Source organism: Thermobia domestica, chromosome 3, assembly GCF_964235325.1.
Source record: "Thermobia domestica chromosome 3, izTheDome1.hap1.1, whole genome shotgun sequence".
Lineage (NCBI taxonomy): Eukaryota > Metazoa > Arthropoda > Insecta > Zygentoma > Lepismatidae > Thermobia > Thermobia domestica.
The window spans coordinates 115,488,106-115,501,046 of record NC_137456.1 but is presented as its reverse complement, the minus strand read 5'-3'; the positions used below and the strand labels follow the sequence as shown (position 1 = coordinate 115,501,046).

The 12,941-nt window shown below is 35.9% G+C and overlaps 1 protein-coding gene across 43 annotated transcripts in view; it reads left to right on the top strand.

Moving 5' to 3' along the window:
* LOC145680673 (uncharacterized) overlaps positions 1 to 12,941 on the top strand; it is a 613,323-nt gene that overhangs the window by 107,556 nt on the left and 492,826 nt on the right. The window contains exon 4 of one of the 43 annotated variants that reach the window (XM_081751497.1): positions 5,756 to 12,820. The exons of the other annotated variants lie outside the window; for them this stretch is intronic. Coding sequence (XP_081607623.1) covers positions 5,756 to 6,056 — 301 coding nt within the window. The 3' untranslated portion in view covers positions 6,057 to 12,820. Of the gene's footprint in view, positions 1 to 5,755; positions 12,821 to 12,941 lie in introns of those variants that run through there. 43 annotated transcript variants of the gene reach the window in all.

Sequence of the window (12,941 nt, the reverse complement as noted above, 5' to 3'; positions counted from 1 at the left end):
GCCTAGAGTACCATTTCAGTACCGTCACAATATTACTGATTATTACCTAAGTAAATAGGTTGAATTGTATACATCGCTTAAAGTGAATCATCATTTCTGCTATAATTGTTAGGTTCTTACTGAGGTAATCGGTGATAATTGAGTTGGTTGTGATCTTTTATCCGTGTTGTCAATGTTAAATCTACTTCGTTTACGTTCCGAACATTCTTCGTTCAAAACTGATTAAAATATCCTGTTTTACATTAACGAAACTGTATAATAGGTTTAAAATCAAATGAAACAAGGATGAAACGCAAGTATAAAGTGCATGATCAAAGCTAATGTGCGAAGTGAAGAATAGCTCTAGCCTAAAAGTTGTTTCTATTGTGAAACTTTTTGTATGAAATCTTTGAGGTTTACGTCCCACGGTTATGCCGGTTAGAATAAAGGAGACGGTGATGATGAGTAATAAATGAAATGGTGGAATGAAGAAAGTGGGAGAAAACGGGAGAACCCCGAGAAAACCCACGCACACGGAATTTGTCCACCACAAAGTTCACTTGGCGGGGGCTAGGATCGAACTCGGACCCCTAGCACCAGAGGTGAACGCTCTACCACTGAGCCACCGCGGCCCCTATTGTAAAACTTGTCTATGGTGGCAGCTGTTAATTCCGTTTGAAAGTAACCAACTTACAGGAAATAATCATTTTGTAGCAAAAACTTCAATAGATGGTCTATCAACCATGAATCACACCAAGAGTTTAGAAACTGGTAACATTACTCATCTAACAGGAAAAATATTTAATACTAATATGCATTTTACGAGGTGCACATCAAAGGTACGTACCGTTCGTTCTAATGGTAATACTAACCTGTGCATATTCCTCAAACTCTCCTTTATTGATATACAATTGCCAGTGCTCTGTCCATTTTGTGTAGCATGTGGCGTAGTCACCTTTGGGGGATATGTTTCAGATTCTGGAAAATACACTTCCCAAGTATAAGCTTCTGTAAAATCGCGTCCACGAAGAGAATCCTTGAGGTTAGGAAACAAATAGAAATCACTTGGTGCTAAATTTGGTGAGTAGGGTGGGTATGACAGTTCAATACCGTAATGAGCCAAGAATGGGGCGACATTAGCACAGTGTGGCGGTGCATTGTCCACGTAGAGGATGAAATTGTCATTTGCCATTTGTAGTCTTTTTTTCAGTTAATTTTGCGAACATTACCCAAATATGTATGAAAATAGTCGCCCGTAATTGTTTGAGCTTTCGGAACAGAATGGGACAATATCACTCCGTGGGAATCCCAGAAGGTAGCATACAGGACCTTCTCATTGGATACCAACTGATAATTTTTGGGGGGGTTGGTGATGGTGAATCTGTGTGTTTTCACTGCATCGACTCGCATCCCTCTCGTGTCAAATTTCCAGCACTTGGTCGAATCCTTTCCTCTTTTTGATTGTCATTAACCATTCGTGGAACCCAGCGAGAAGAAACTTTCCATAGGCCCAGTTCGTTTGTAATTATTCGTGCTACTGTTCCCATTGTTAGTCCCAGCATATCACAAATCTTCTACATGGTGACACGCTTATCTTCCATGGTGAATTTTTAACACGAGCTATGTTAGCTTCGGTCGATGCTATTTTTGGACGTCCAGACCTCGGGTAATCTTTCGTACTCGTTCACCCTGCTTTGAACTCACGCACCCACTTTCTTACTAGTGTTTTCTGTAAGAACACTATCACCATCACGAAACATACCATCCAATTGGCGAAGAATATCGACTGCACAACGTGCAGCTGCGGTGAGGAACTTCACAATTACTCCTTGCTCTTCAACTGAAAATGCCATGTCACTGGGTAGAATCAGAAACACGTCTTATTCTTTCAGGCACTATGACTATCTAATAAACAAAGTCTGAACCGCTTAGAAACGAAGGATGGAGGTCTCCAACGGCGCAGTTGGTTCCTTGGAATGACAAAAAAATGACACTAGAACAAAACGGCACATACTTTCGTTGAGAACTTTGTATATAAAATGTTCTATATATTTTAAGAAATTATAATTTTTACCACATTGGAAAATTGACCGACGCCTAGTGACTTACCGTAGATGGATTTCGAGACCAAACACAGCACATCCAATAGGAATTAAGATGAAATTGTTATACTACTTGCATAATCACATGCACAGTGACATAACACTGATAGACATACTAAGGTATGTGGAGCATTGATTTCGGAGATCATTGATTTTCCTCATTCCAGAGATATTTTTTTTTTAAATGTAATAAAGTAAATCCAAGATGTCCCGTTTTCTGTTTTTCTTATCAAGATCGTGTCGCATAAATAATACTAAAATAGTAATGTTTTTATAACTACCCAATCACACTGTATAGGTCCTATATAAAAGCATAACGTAGGTTTTCTCGGGTACTTCCCTTTTCTACCACGTTTTCATTTCACCAATTCTTTTATCATTCACTTGCTTTGATCTGTCTTCCTTAGCCTAAAGGGCATAATTGTGGGACGTTAAACTAAAAGATTCCGTTTCCTTTTTGTTTGTTTCTATTTGGTCTAGGAATTAATTCGTGCGGTTGGTACGCACACATTGAAGCTGTAGTACAAACACAAAATACATAAATACCTTAAGAAAAATATTGTCCATCGCTAGCCACCACTTTCGCCCATCTGTCAGGCAATGTACGGATTCCGTGGCGAAAGAAGTCCTCATCCTTGGAAGCGATCCAGTCAGAGACCCATGTTTCGATATCTTCTGAAGAAGTAAACCGCTGTCCAATCAAATCGTTGTTCATGCAATCGAACAAGTAGTAGTCCGAAGGAGCAACGTCTGGTGAATACGGCGGGTGGGGTAAAACTTCCCATCCGACATTTTCTAAATAGGTTTTGACCGGTTTTGCGACATGTGGGCGAGCGTTATCATGTTGAACAATAAGTTTATCATGTCTGTTCTCCCATTCTGGTCGTGTTCTGGCCAGAGCTTGCTTCAAACGCATTAATTGTTGTCGATAACGTTCTCCATTCATAGTTTCACCCGGTTGCAGCAGCTCATAGTACACCACACCTTTCATATCCCACCATATGCACAGCATAACCTTTGCACAGTAAATATCTCGTTTTGGTTGTGATGGACCTGGTTCACCTGGTTTCACCCAGGCCTTTTTTTCGTTTAGGGTTCTCGTAATGGATCCACTTCTCATCACCCGTAATAATTCGATGCAGAAACCCCTTTCTGCTCTGTCGTTGAAGCAGCAATTCGCAAATGGTTTTTCGTCTTTCAACGTCTCTGTCTTTCAATTCATGTGAAACCCAATGTGACATCTTTTGAATCATTCCCATGGCTTTCAAGCGTTTGGAGACTGTTGTTTGATCAACGCCTAATGCTGCTGCAAGTTGTTCCTGCGTTTGACACGAATCCTGCTCGAGCAATGCTGTCAATTCTTCGTCTTGAAATTTTTTTGGCTGTCCAGCACGCTCTTGGTCTGCCAAGCCGAAATCACCACTTCTAAACCGTGCAAACCACTTCTGACACGTTCGCTCAGCTAGAGCATGGTCACCATACACTTCCACCAAAATACGACGACTTTCAGTCGCACTTTTCTGCATGTTAAAGTAATGCAGCAGGACACCCCGCAAAAACACTTTATCAGGCACAAATTGCGCCATGTTCACTTAACTACAAACTGGTGTTGTTGACGCTTTAATCCACTGCCCTATACTACGAACGATACGCGATGACAGGGGTTTGCAACACATGTGTGGATACACGGAACTGTGGGACGCTCCGTTCGTTGCGCCATCTCTTGTCCACCCGCACGAATTAATTCCTAGACCAAATATGTTCACATGATTTTACGCATATCCAGGTACCTTATCTATTGCCTGCTTAGGTTAAATTACACAATCATAAATACAACCATTGCGTTAATCAAGTGACTCATACTCATAGCCACCAGCCAATATAGGATAGGTGACCTACTGCAAGAATGACGTTAAAATATTATGTATTGTAATAAACACTTCTAATACAGCTACTGACTGTTGTATATTAGTTTGTATTTTAGAAACCATATGCAGCAAAAATTATTTCTGTAATATAAAACAATCGATGTAATAAATATCTGTTTAAGTTTTAATTGTAATTTCAGCATTATAATTAGCTGCAAACGGTACGGCACATGTTTTATTCTTTTGTTTCCCCACCCAGTATGGGTTATCAGTATTTCTGCATTACACGTTTCACTCCCATGCATTGAATTCTGCCCCCACGGGAAGTCTGCTATTACCATTGCTCCCACCTGTGACGGTAGATGCAGATAAGGTAATCAGTTGCAAGAAACTCAAAAACATATATACTGTTTTGTCCCCGCAAGCATCGAAGAACAACAAAAAGTCGTCCCTTTGTACACCCAGCTACGTATATTCGCCTGCAGAGCTCTTGTGGTTGTCAACTAGCAAACAATGGAAAAATATTGTTGGTTTTTTCCTTTTTTTTTTTTTTTACTTAGCAACATGCATCCAATCGTCATTTGAACGAAATTTTCTCCAAGTTCCTTAGAAGAAAATGAATAAATAAATAAATAATAATAATAAAAAAAAACTGTGAACGGAACTACGAAATGTCTTGCTATATACAATATAAATGGGAAAGCCTAATGATGCTAGTGTGTTAATACATTCGCCGATAACACCTAGGTACACATAAAAGCAGTGTAGAATATCACTGCCTGCTGCATTTCTGGAAAAGTTATTTTCAATGGACAAGGTTTTTTTAAACCCCGTTCTCCTTTCGATTTCCCTACCTCCTGAAACGTACCACAGTAAAATATATTCTGAACAAGTTTTTAAGGAAATATAAACCACGTAAATGTCTAAAGTAAGAGGCAAATTTAACAATAATAGTATAGGAACAATGTTGCTTCAATGCGGTCAAGTTTCAAAGTAGATAGACGGCCAACTTAAAAGAGCAATAGAGTAAGGCATGTCTTACGGGAAAATGCCGGTTCTTAAAAACGTGTCCAAGTATAGCTGGAGACCAACTTAAACAGGTTATGCTGAGTTAACAGTATATTGTATATGTGCTTGAAAGTAAAGACATGTCAAAGCTTTATAGAGAGACATAATCAGAGTGTATATATGTGGAGTGATGTTGAGATTGGATACGAAACGAGTGACATTAAGATGTTTTAGTATTATCTTCACATTAAAATCTCATTGCAAAGAACGATACAATTGAATGTGTTGTTTATACCTATCACGGATTATATAGTCGCTTCCAGATATTACTGTGTACTAGCTTTGTATGATACAGATACTTTTCTCACTGCTCTAGAATTGTTCACACATTATTATTATATGAGTTGGTTGAAACGTGATATTATCGTGTATTACATACTTTTTCCGTTGTTTTTTGGAGAGCATCGACATTCGTTTGTCACATGTTCCCTTACAACTCAGAAGTGGCTGCTGATTTTAAAATTAACTTGTAGTACATTAGTACAGTACTGTTTACAGTACCAAATATAGAATACTGAATTAACCTCAAAACTGAATTATCACTCGTTTGTATTCTTACTTTGCGTAGCAAGCACACATTTTTTCTTCGTATTTTAAAAATATTTGGATTTAATATTTATTGTCTTAACAGCCTCGTATTATGTGATTCATAAGTAATAGCTATGCGAACATCGATTATTTTTGTTGAATGAAGCTGGAGAGATATCTGAGTAACACTTTGTAATTGCTCTTTTTCAGTTCTCGAATTATAATGGAAGAAGGCGTTAGAAGTGATATTGTGGTTAAGAGTTACACTTGTGCGTTCTGCCCAAAGCGTTTTACTTACGCATGTTTGCTCAAGGCTCATCAAGTAATCCATACAGGAGAGAAACCGTACATTTGTCACGTATGTGATAAAGGCTTTAGCTTTAAGAGCAATCTAAATGCTCATGTAAGGTCTCATTCAGAGATGAGACCATTCTCCTGTCAAAAATGCGGGAAACGTTTCAAATTAAAACAATACTTAAAAATTCATTTAAAGGTCCACATATCTGAGTAGTTTTATTGCAGTGTTTGCTCACAAGTTTCGAATCAGAAATTGATTTCTAGCAGCATTCAATAGATCATTCAATATGAGATTCGAAGTGATTTTTATCGTGGATGTACTGAGAAGCTATTCTAATATTTTGTGATTTATTATTGAACTTTCTTATGTAAGCCTAAATTGTGGTGAATGTTAGTTATAAAGGTTCTGTATTATTAATTTACGTAGGCATGGAAATTTGTGAAGTCAATTTTCGCAAACCCCGAATTGATCGCGAAACTTACATTCCCGCTTGCGCATATAGTACAATATAAGAATTAAAATCCTGGAGTTCTGTTTTTACATGCCAGAAAATAGCAAGTAGCCACTGTGGGACCTTTTCATTCTGAAAGCTCAATGTATCTAAATTTTTATTAATAGTTTTCACTGTAGAGTGAAAGTGGATTAATGTTGTAACAATATGAATCAATATAATTTGACTGAAGAATGACATTCTTTTATTACTGACAGCAATTAAATACAGTTTTCCTAAGAATCCAAGACTGTGTGACTACGCGTAGTTTCTCATAAACCCTGCTTCATCTTTATTAAAGTATGTAGGAAAATTGACTTTCTACAAAAGTATTGCTTCTTGTTAACGTCAAGATCCACCAATGTTTATTTTCACTCATATTTACAGAATATCCTAGAACCTCTTAATGTCCTTCGAGGAAACCTCTTACACTTCCAATAAATGATTCTGAATTGTGCATTTCTGGATACAATTGGTTACAAGTCAGAAATATGGCATCTAACTCTGTGGTTGAAAGTTTGAAAGTACAAACTGCAAAGTGGTTCATTTTCTTACCTTTGGGAAGACCAACTCTTTAATGAAGCGGTATTCAAATATGCAGTATATTTAAATGCATACAATACTTTAGGCCTACTATATTGATACCACATTAACTTCGAGGAAATTTTAGGTAATTCTGCTGGGTATTAAAATGCTGGTCCTAAATCATACAATAACAGAGCAGCTTTTTGAAGCAGGTCTTAGCACTCTGATTCCATGTCCTCAAAGTTGACGAAACTGGTGATGTACAAAGCTTTGTTTCTTCCTCTTGTCGTGTTAATAGTTTGACATTCTTTTTTGAGGATTTTGACCTGCTTTAATGATTTGCCACAAAGAGTGAAGTGTAGGGCAATTTATACGTTTTCTATCAAAAGGCCTATTAATCGAGACTCCTCCTCCTACCAGCACTGGTGAACGATGTTCTACAATTGATGACCTTAAAGCAAAACCTCCAAATCTATCAACATAATTTAACTGCTTCATAAATATCCGATCCATTTTAACTGCTTCATAAATATCCAATCCCTTTGTGGTAACACGAAGAAAACAATTTAACAGCTCCTTTATTCAAAAAATCTTGCTTTCAAACAGGGTGGAAAAAAATCATGATTTAAAAAAAAAACATTTTTGTTGATTTTTTTGATTTAAATCGATTTTTTTGATTTAAATCAAATCTTTCTCCTCGTATAATACAAGTCACGAACTGAAGAAAAAGCATTAGGAATTAGTATTAAATGCTAATTATGCCATTTAAGTGAAAGTATTGGGGTTGAATTTTGAATTATCCCCAATCGTTAACCCATATTAATCCCAAACAATGTTTCTTAATCATTTTAAATTATGGCTCTTTTTAAAGGTAAATTATAGACTTTCACTCAAGCAGCTACAGCATCATCCCTATTTATCCTAGGATCATGGTACATACATCACTCTCTTTAGAATAGAACAGCTTTTGAAACGGTAACATTCACATTTCCTTATCATGTCCCTGAAGCGGGAAATTTTGAGAATAATCAGCATTATTTATTTTTTTTTTTTAAATTTTGATCCCCTCTGGATTTCCCTGTGTTATCGCACAGATCTCAAAATCAACTGGGAAATACTAAGGGGTGTACTAAATGTGTGTACAAAATTTCAAGCTTCTATCTTGAGTAGTAAGGGTGAGGAAACTATTTAACAATGAGCTAAGAACATTCCCACAATGCCCCAGATGACCCGGATGTAATATAAAAATTTCCTCAGACATCCCTATTTATCCTAGGATCATGATTTGTACATTATTCTCTTCAGAATAAAACAAATTTTCAAACGGTACCCTTCAGATGTCTCCATCATGTATCTGGGGCGGGTAAATCACGAAAAAAGGAATTTTCTGTTAAAAATATCTTTTTTTTTTTAATTTTACCTCTGTGGACCCCTCCCCCTGTTTTGAGGCAGAGATCTGGAACAAATCTGAAAAATACTGAGGGGTACACTGAGTAAATGTGCAAAAATTTCAATCTTGTAGGTGCAAAAGTAAGCCCGCGAAAAATAATATTTCTTAAATACCCCAGATTCCCGTATAAAACAGGATCTCAGGTAACAGTTTCCTGAGACATCCCTATTTATCCTAGGAGCATAGTACGTACATGATTTTCTTCAGAATACAAGAGCCTTTCAAGCGGTACCATTCATATGTCTCCATCTGAGGCGGAAATATCACGAAAAAAGCTATTTTTGTTAAAAATAGCCTTTTTTTTTTTCAAAACATTTCTGCTCCTCTGGACCCCGCTGTTTCCACGCAGAGATCTGAAAACATCTGAAAATTATAAAGGGGTACACTGAACGAGTGTGCAAAATTTCAGTCTTCTGAATGCAAAATGTAACCTGCCAAATAATAATAATAATACGCATAACAAAAAATATAGTTTTAAATTTATGACGTCATCACACACTATGCCTCAACGCAGAAATGCGTGAAAGCATATGTAACGTGTTCTAAAATGCCTCCAGTCTTGAAGAAAACGAAGTAAATAGCCTTATTGGTACTTTTTTAACTGAATAATGAAGATTCTACCCTATCACCTAAAAATAGGTGATATAATTTAAAAGGAAAGCATTAAGGAAAAAGTACAACAACGTTTATCAAAAAGACACTTTTTTCCACAAAAGTTACTGATATTTGGCAGGGGCCTATTTTTAAAAACTCAGACTAGCTTGCGGCATGAAATACATAAATTTCGCCTAAAGTTATAAAATTAACAAAAAAAAAAAAAAAAAAAAAAAAAATGGAGAGGGTGATAGGACCCCTCTAAATACGCCCTATTATTTGGGAGCAAACAAACAGACACGCACAAGAAAGAATTTTCGTCTTAAATATCGATGGTGATTTCCCCGTTGGAATAGTTAACGATTTTAAAACCCAAACCCAATGTTACGAAAAGAAGAAAGCAGGATTGCTCCTTTACCTGTTCAAAACGGGATTTCTCTGAATGACACTTGTTTTCATGCTATACTGTACATTTGAGTCTCATTGTATTATGATTATTAACTTCCATAATCGAAGTAACAGAACACAAACGGGATTTTACTTATTTTCAATTGAAATTAATTTATTTTGGAATTCGATTTAAATCAACGATTTTTATTAAAAAAATCAAGTGATTTAAATCGTGATTTAAATCAGACTGATTTAAATCAATCCACCCTGCTTTCAAATCGATCGATGTATACCTGTTGTTCTTAGTGCGTTTCTAATAGTATATTTTTCCTTAGTTATGTCAGTATTAAAACACAAAGTAGTATTTTGTATTGTTCTCACGTTATTCTGTGAATATTATTTCCATTACGTGTTTTCACTTCTTAAAGTTTAATTTTGATGACGTGAAATAATGATACGGAGGATTTTCTGTTAACAGTTTAAATTTGAGGAATGCTGTTATGAGGATGATTTGGTATGTTCGCATACTAATAGATGAGACTAACGTATAATTAATTATAAAGTTTCCTTTCTATGAATAAATCCATAAGGAGATGGCAAGGCATAATATTTAAAATTGTGCAGGAAAGCAGATTTCAACTTTCTTAATTAAATGTAATAAAATGTAATACTTTCAGTTCACTGTGGAAAACGAAATATATACTACTAAATAGGAATTTTTTTAATTAATCCATTATCACTTTCCAGCGCATAGGTCTCAGTGTGACCAACTGCCAGAGCAAAAAGTAGAAAACTATTAAAAGGTGGCAGGTCATGGTTTGTAATCCACGTACTGATTTGATTCATAAGGTTGAAATTCGTTTGTCTGTTCACATGTATACATATATGTATCATGTTTTGCCATTGTGGTATAGAGTGGAAATAATGTGTTTCCTCAAGTCATTTTGACAGTAATTTGTTGCTTGCAAGTTGCTTAAGCTGAATTGTTTCGAGTAACAGTAAAAAATGGATAAAATCGGAAATCGTGATGTGATTCCATTCTTTTCTTCTACAAGGGAAAACAGCGAAAGAAATTCAGAGAGAAGTTTACGTATATGAGGCGACTCGTACTTCCGATGATACTATTTGACACCTGAATCTTAGATGAATTCCATGATTTGGTTTTAACCAGCAAACGAGTTAGTGCGTGAGTTAGCAGAATCCACAAAGATCTCAACTGAGGGGATTCGCTTCATTTTGCATAATGAATTGTATGTAGAAGAAAAATCTTGCGCAAGATGGGTTCATCGTTCACTCACTCTAGAGCAGAGGAAAGTCCGTGTTACTGATCAAAAATCGACCGAGCTACGATTTGAACTGCTTGCGCATCCTATCTATTTACCAGTGTGGTTTTCTTGAATAGTCTAGTCCCGAACTCAAAACTTTTCTGATAGGTCGGAAGTTTGAGTCAAATGAAGGAGATGTACAGGAAGCAAACTAGTATTTCGAAAGCCTCGAAGAACTCATTTCCACGAAGGAATTACAAAGCTGGAGTAACATTGGACCAAGTGTATTGAACTTAGAGGGACTATGTACGTTAAAAATCTCAAATAACTTTGGGACTACGTACGTTAAAAATCTCGTGGTTTGAAACTTTTTCTTAACCAAGTTACTTATCCAACCACTGTCGTATGTCCCTAAGTTTATTATACCTCGTTAGAAAGAATAATCGTACTTGAAAGAAATCTACTTAGATAAGAATTTCAGATTTAAATATATTCTGCTATATCTGGTAAAACGTAATATTTAGGTAAGCAAGACAGTTAGTTAAAGTTTCTAATTAGATGTGTAACTGTCCATAAACATTTAATTGATAATGGAAGCTCAAAAATACGTACTTGTCAACTTAAACTAGCCAAGCCCCAGAACATATCTAATTCTTACGATGAATTCCAAATTGTAAATTCAGTTATTCTAACATCAAGTTTCTTCTCGGTGTATTAATATCTAAGAAATAATATTATGACAAAGCCTTGCAAATCATGCAGTTTTGAAATAACGTTTATTAAACGGGTGCAGGACTACTTCAGTGGCACTAATCTGAATATCTGTTATCTCACTTTGTTCTTTAATGAATAGTTATGTCTAATTTTACTTGTTGCTCTGTGAAGGAGTATATCGAGTTACAAGTAGCAGTAACAATCTATACGCTATTTCTAAATGAAGGAAACAAAATTTTCTAATTAGTTATCCTATATGGTTTATGTTTAGGTTTATTGCCTAATGAGTCAAAGTCATTTATTTTTTAACTGAAGTATCGGGCATTAACATCTTTATCGACTATTGTGTGTCTGTTAGAAGTGGAAAGAGGAGAGTGGTTACTGGAATGAATTTAACTTTTTGTGGTTACTTCATTTTTCCACAATGATTTTGGAGTTCGTTTTCGTAATTTCCATCGATGTTCTGTTCTATTGTAGAAGTTCGACAATTTTTATTAACTGAAACTAAGTAAAGTTGATTGTTAATTAAATAAATTAAATCGGATTATAAGTTAGTTGCTTATACGAGGGTTAGCACAAAAGTATTTTTTTTAAATGAAAATGGAAAAGAGGCAAGGAAGCAACGAAGCAAGTAACGAAGAAGATTAGTACATATGTAAAGATTACATGTAGGGAGTTGGATGAACATATATGTTGCATCAGGATATAGGAAAGAAAATGAATATTACGAATCGTTCGTTTCATACGAGTTACAGCCTGTTCAGCAGAATGTATAATATTCTCGCGTGATGGGAATGGAAAGTACTTGGGCATTCACCGTATTCGCCAGATTTACCAACTTGCGGTTTCGACCTCACACCAAAACTGAAGAAACCATTAAGTGGAAAGCACGTGTAAAACGAACAATATATTGTGCTCATAAGAATATGTGTGTTTATCCAACTCCCTACATGTGACGTTTATATATATACTAGCCTTCCATTTATATACTCCAGAATTTCTTGGTTCGTTTTGCCATGACTTTTGCACTAACCCTCGTATATTCAATTTTCTTAAGATAAGACAATATTAGAGTCATAAGTATATACTTGAGCTTAAAGTTAACTTACTCTTTCGACCATTGATAGACTTGTACCTATCTTCACATATCAACGAATCACAGATTTGGTGGATTTGACGTATATCGACCATCTTGTTGGTATTTTAGATAGGTTTTGCAGTTTCGGGTACAGCTTACGCTAACAAGGGCTAACTGCACCTCAATGACCAGAACTTATTCCAAGAGTTGTGCTTCGAAAGTTAAAACAGCGTCTGAGCATCAGCTTAAAGAGTTGCATTATCCGAGGGCCACTTTCTGCCTGTTACCAGACAGGAGCGAAGGCGTAGCAATCTTACAAAGTCTCTTTCAACAACTGTAAATTCGATGTAAAACACATTTCTGTTCTGTTAAGACTCTGCTGGATGTAAGTTTCCGGCATTACGTGGGAATTATTAGTTTCCTTTTGCATTTGCTCGATTAAAAAAAAAAAAAAAAAAAAAAAAAAAAAAACCTGCCTGTGTATTTCTTGTTCTTTAAGTCAAATATTGCATTCCGATAAATTTTAAATATCTTCTCAATGTTGAATTCCGCTTATTTAGACTTCTTCGGAAATGAATATATTCAGGACTGT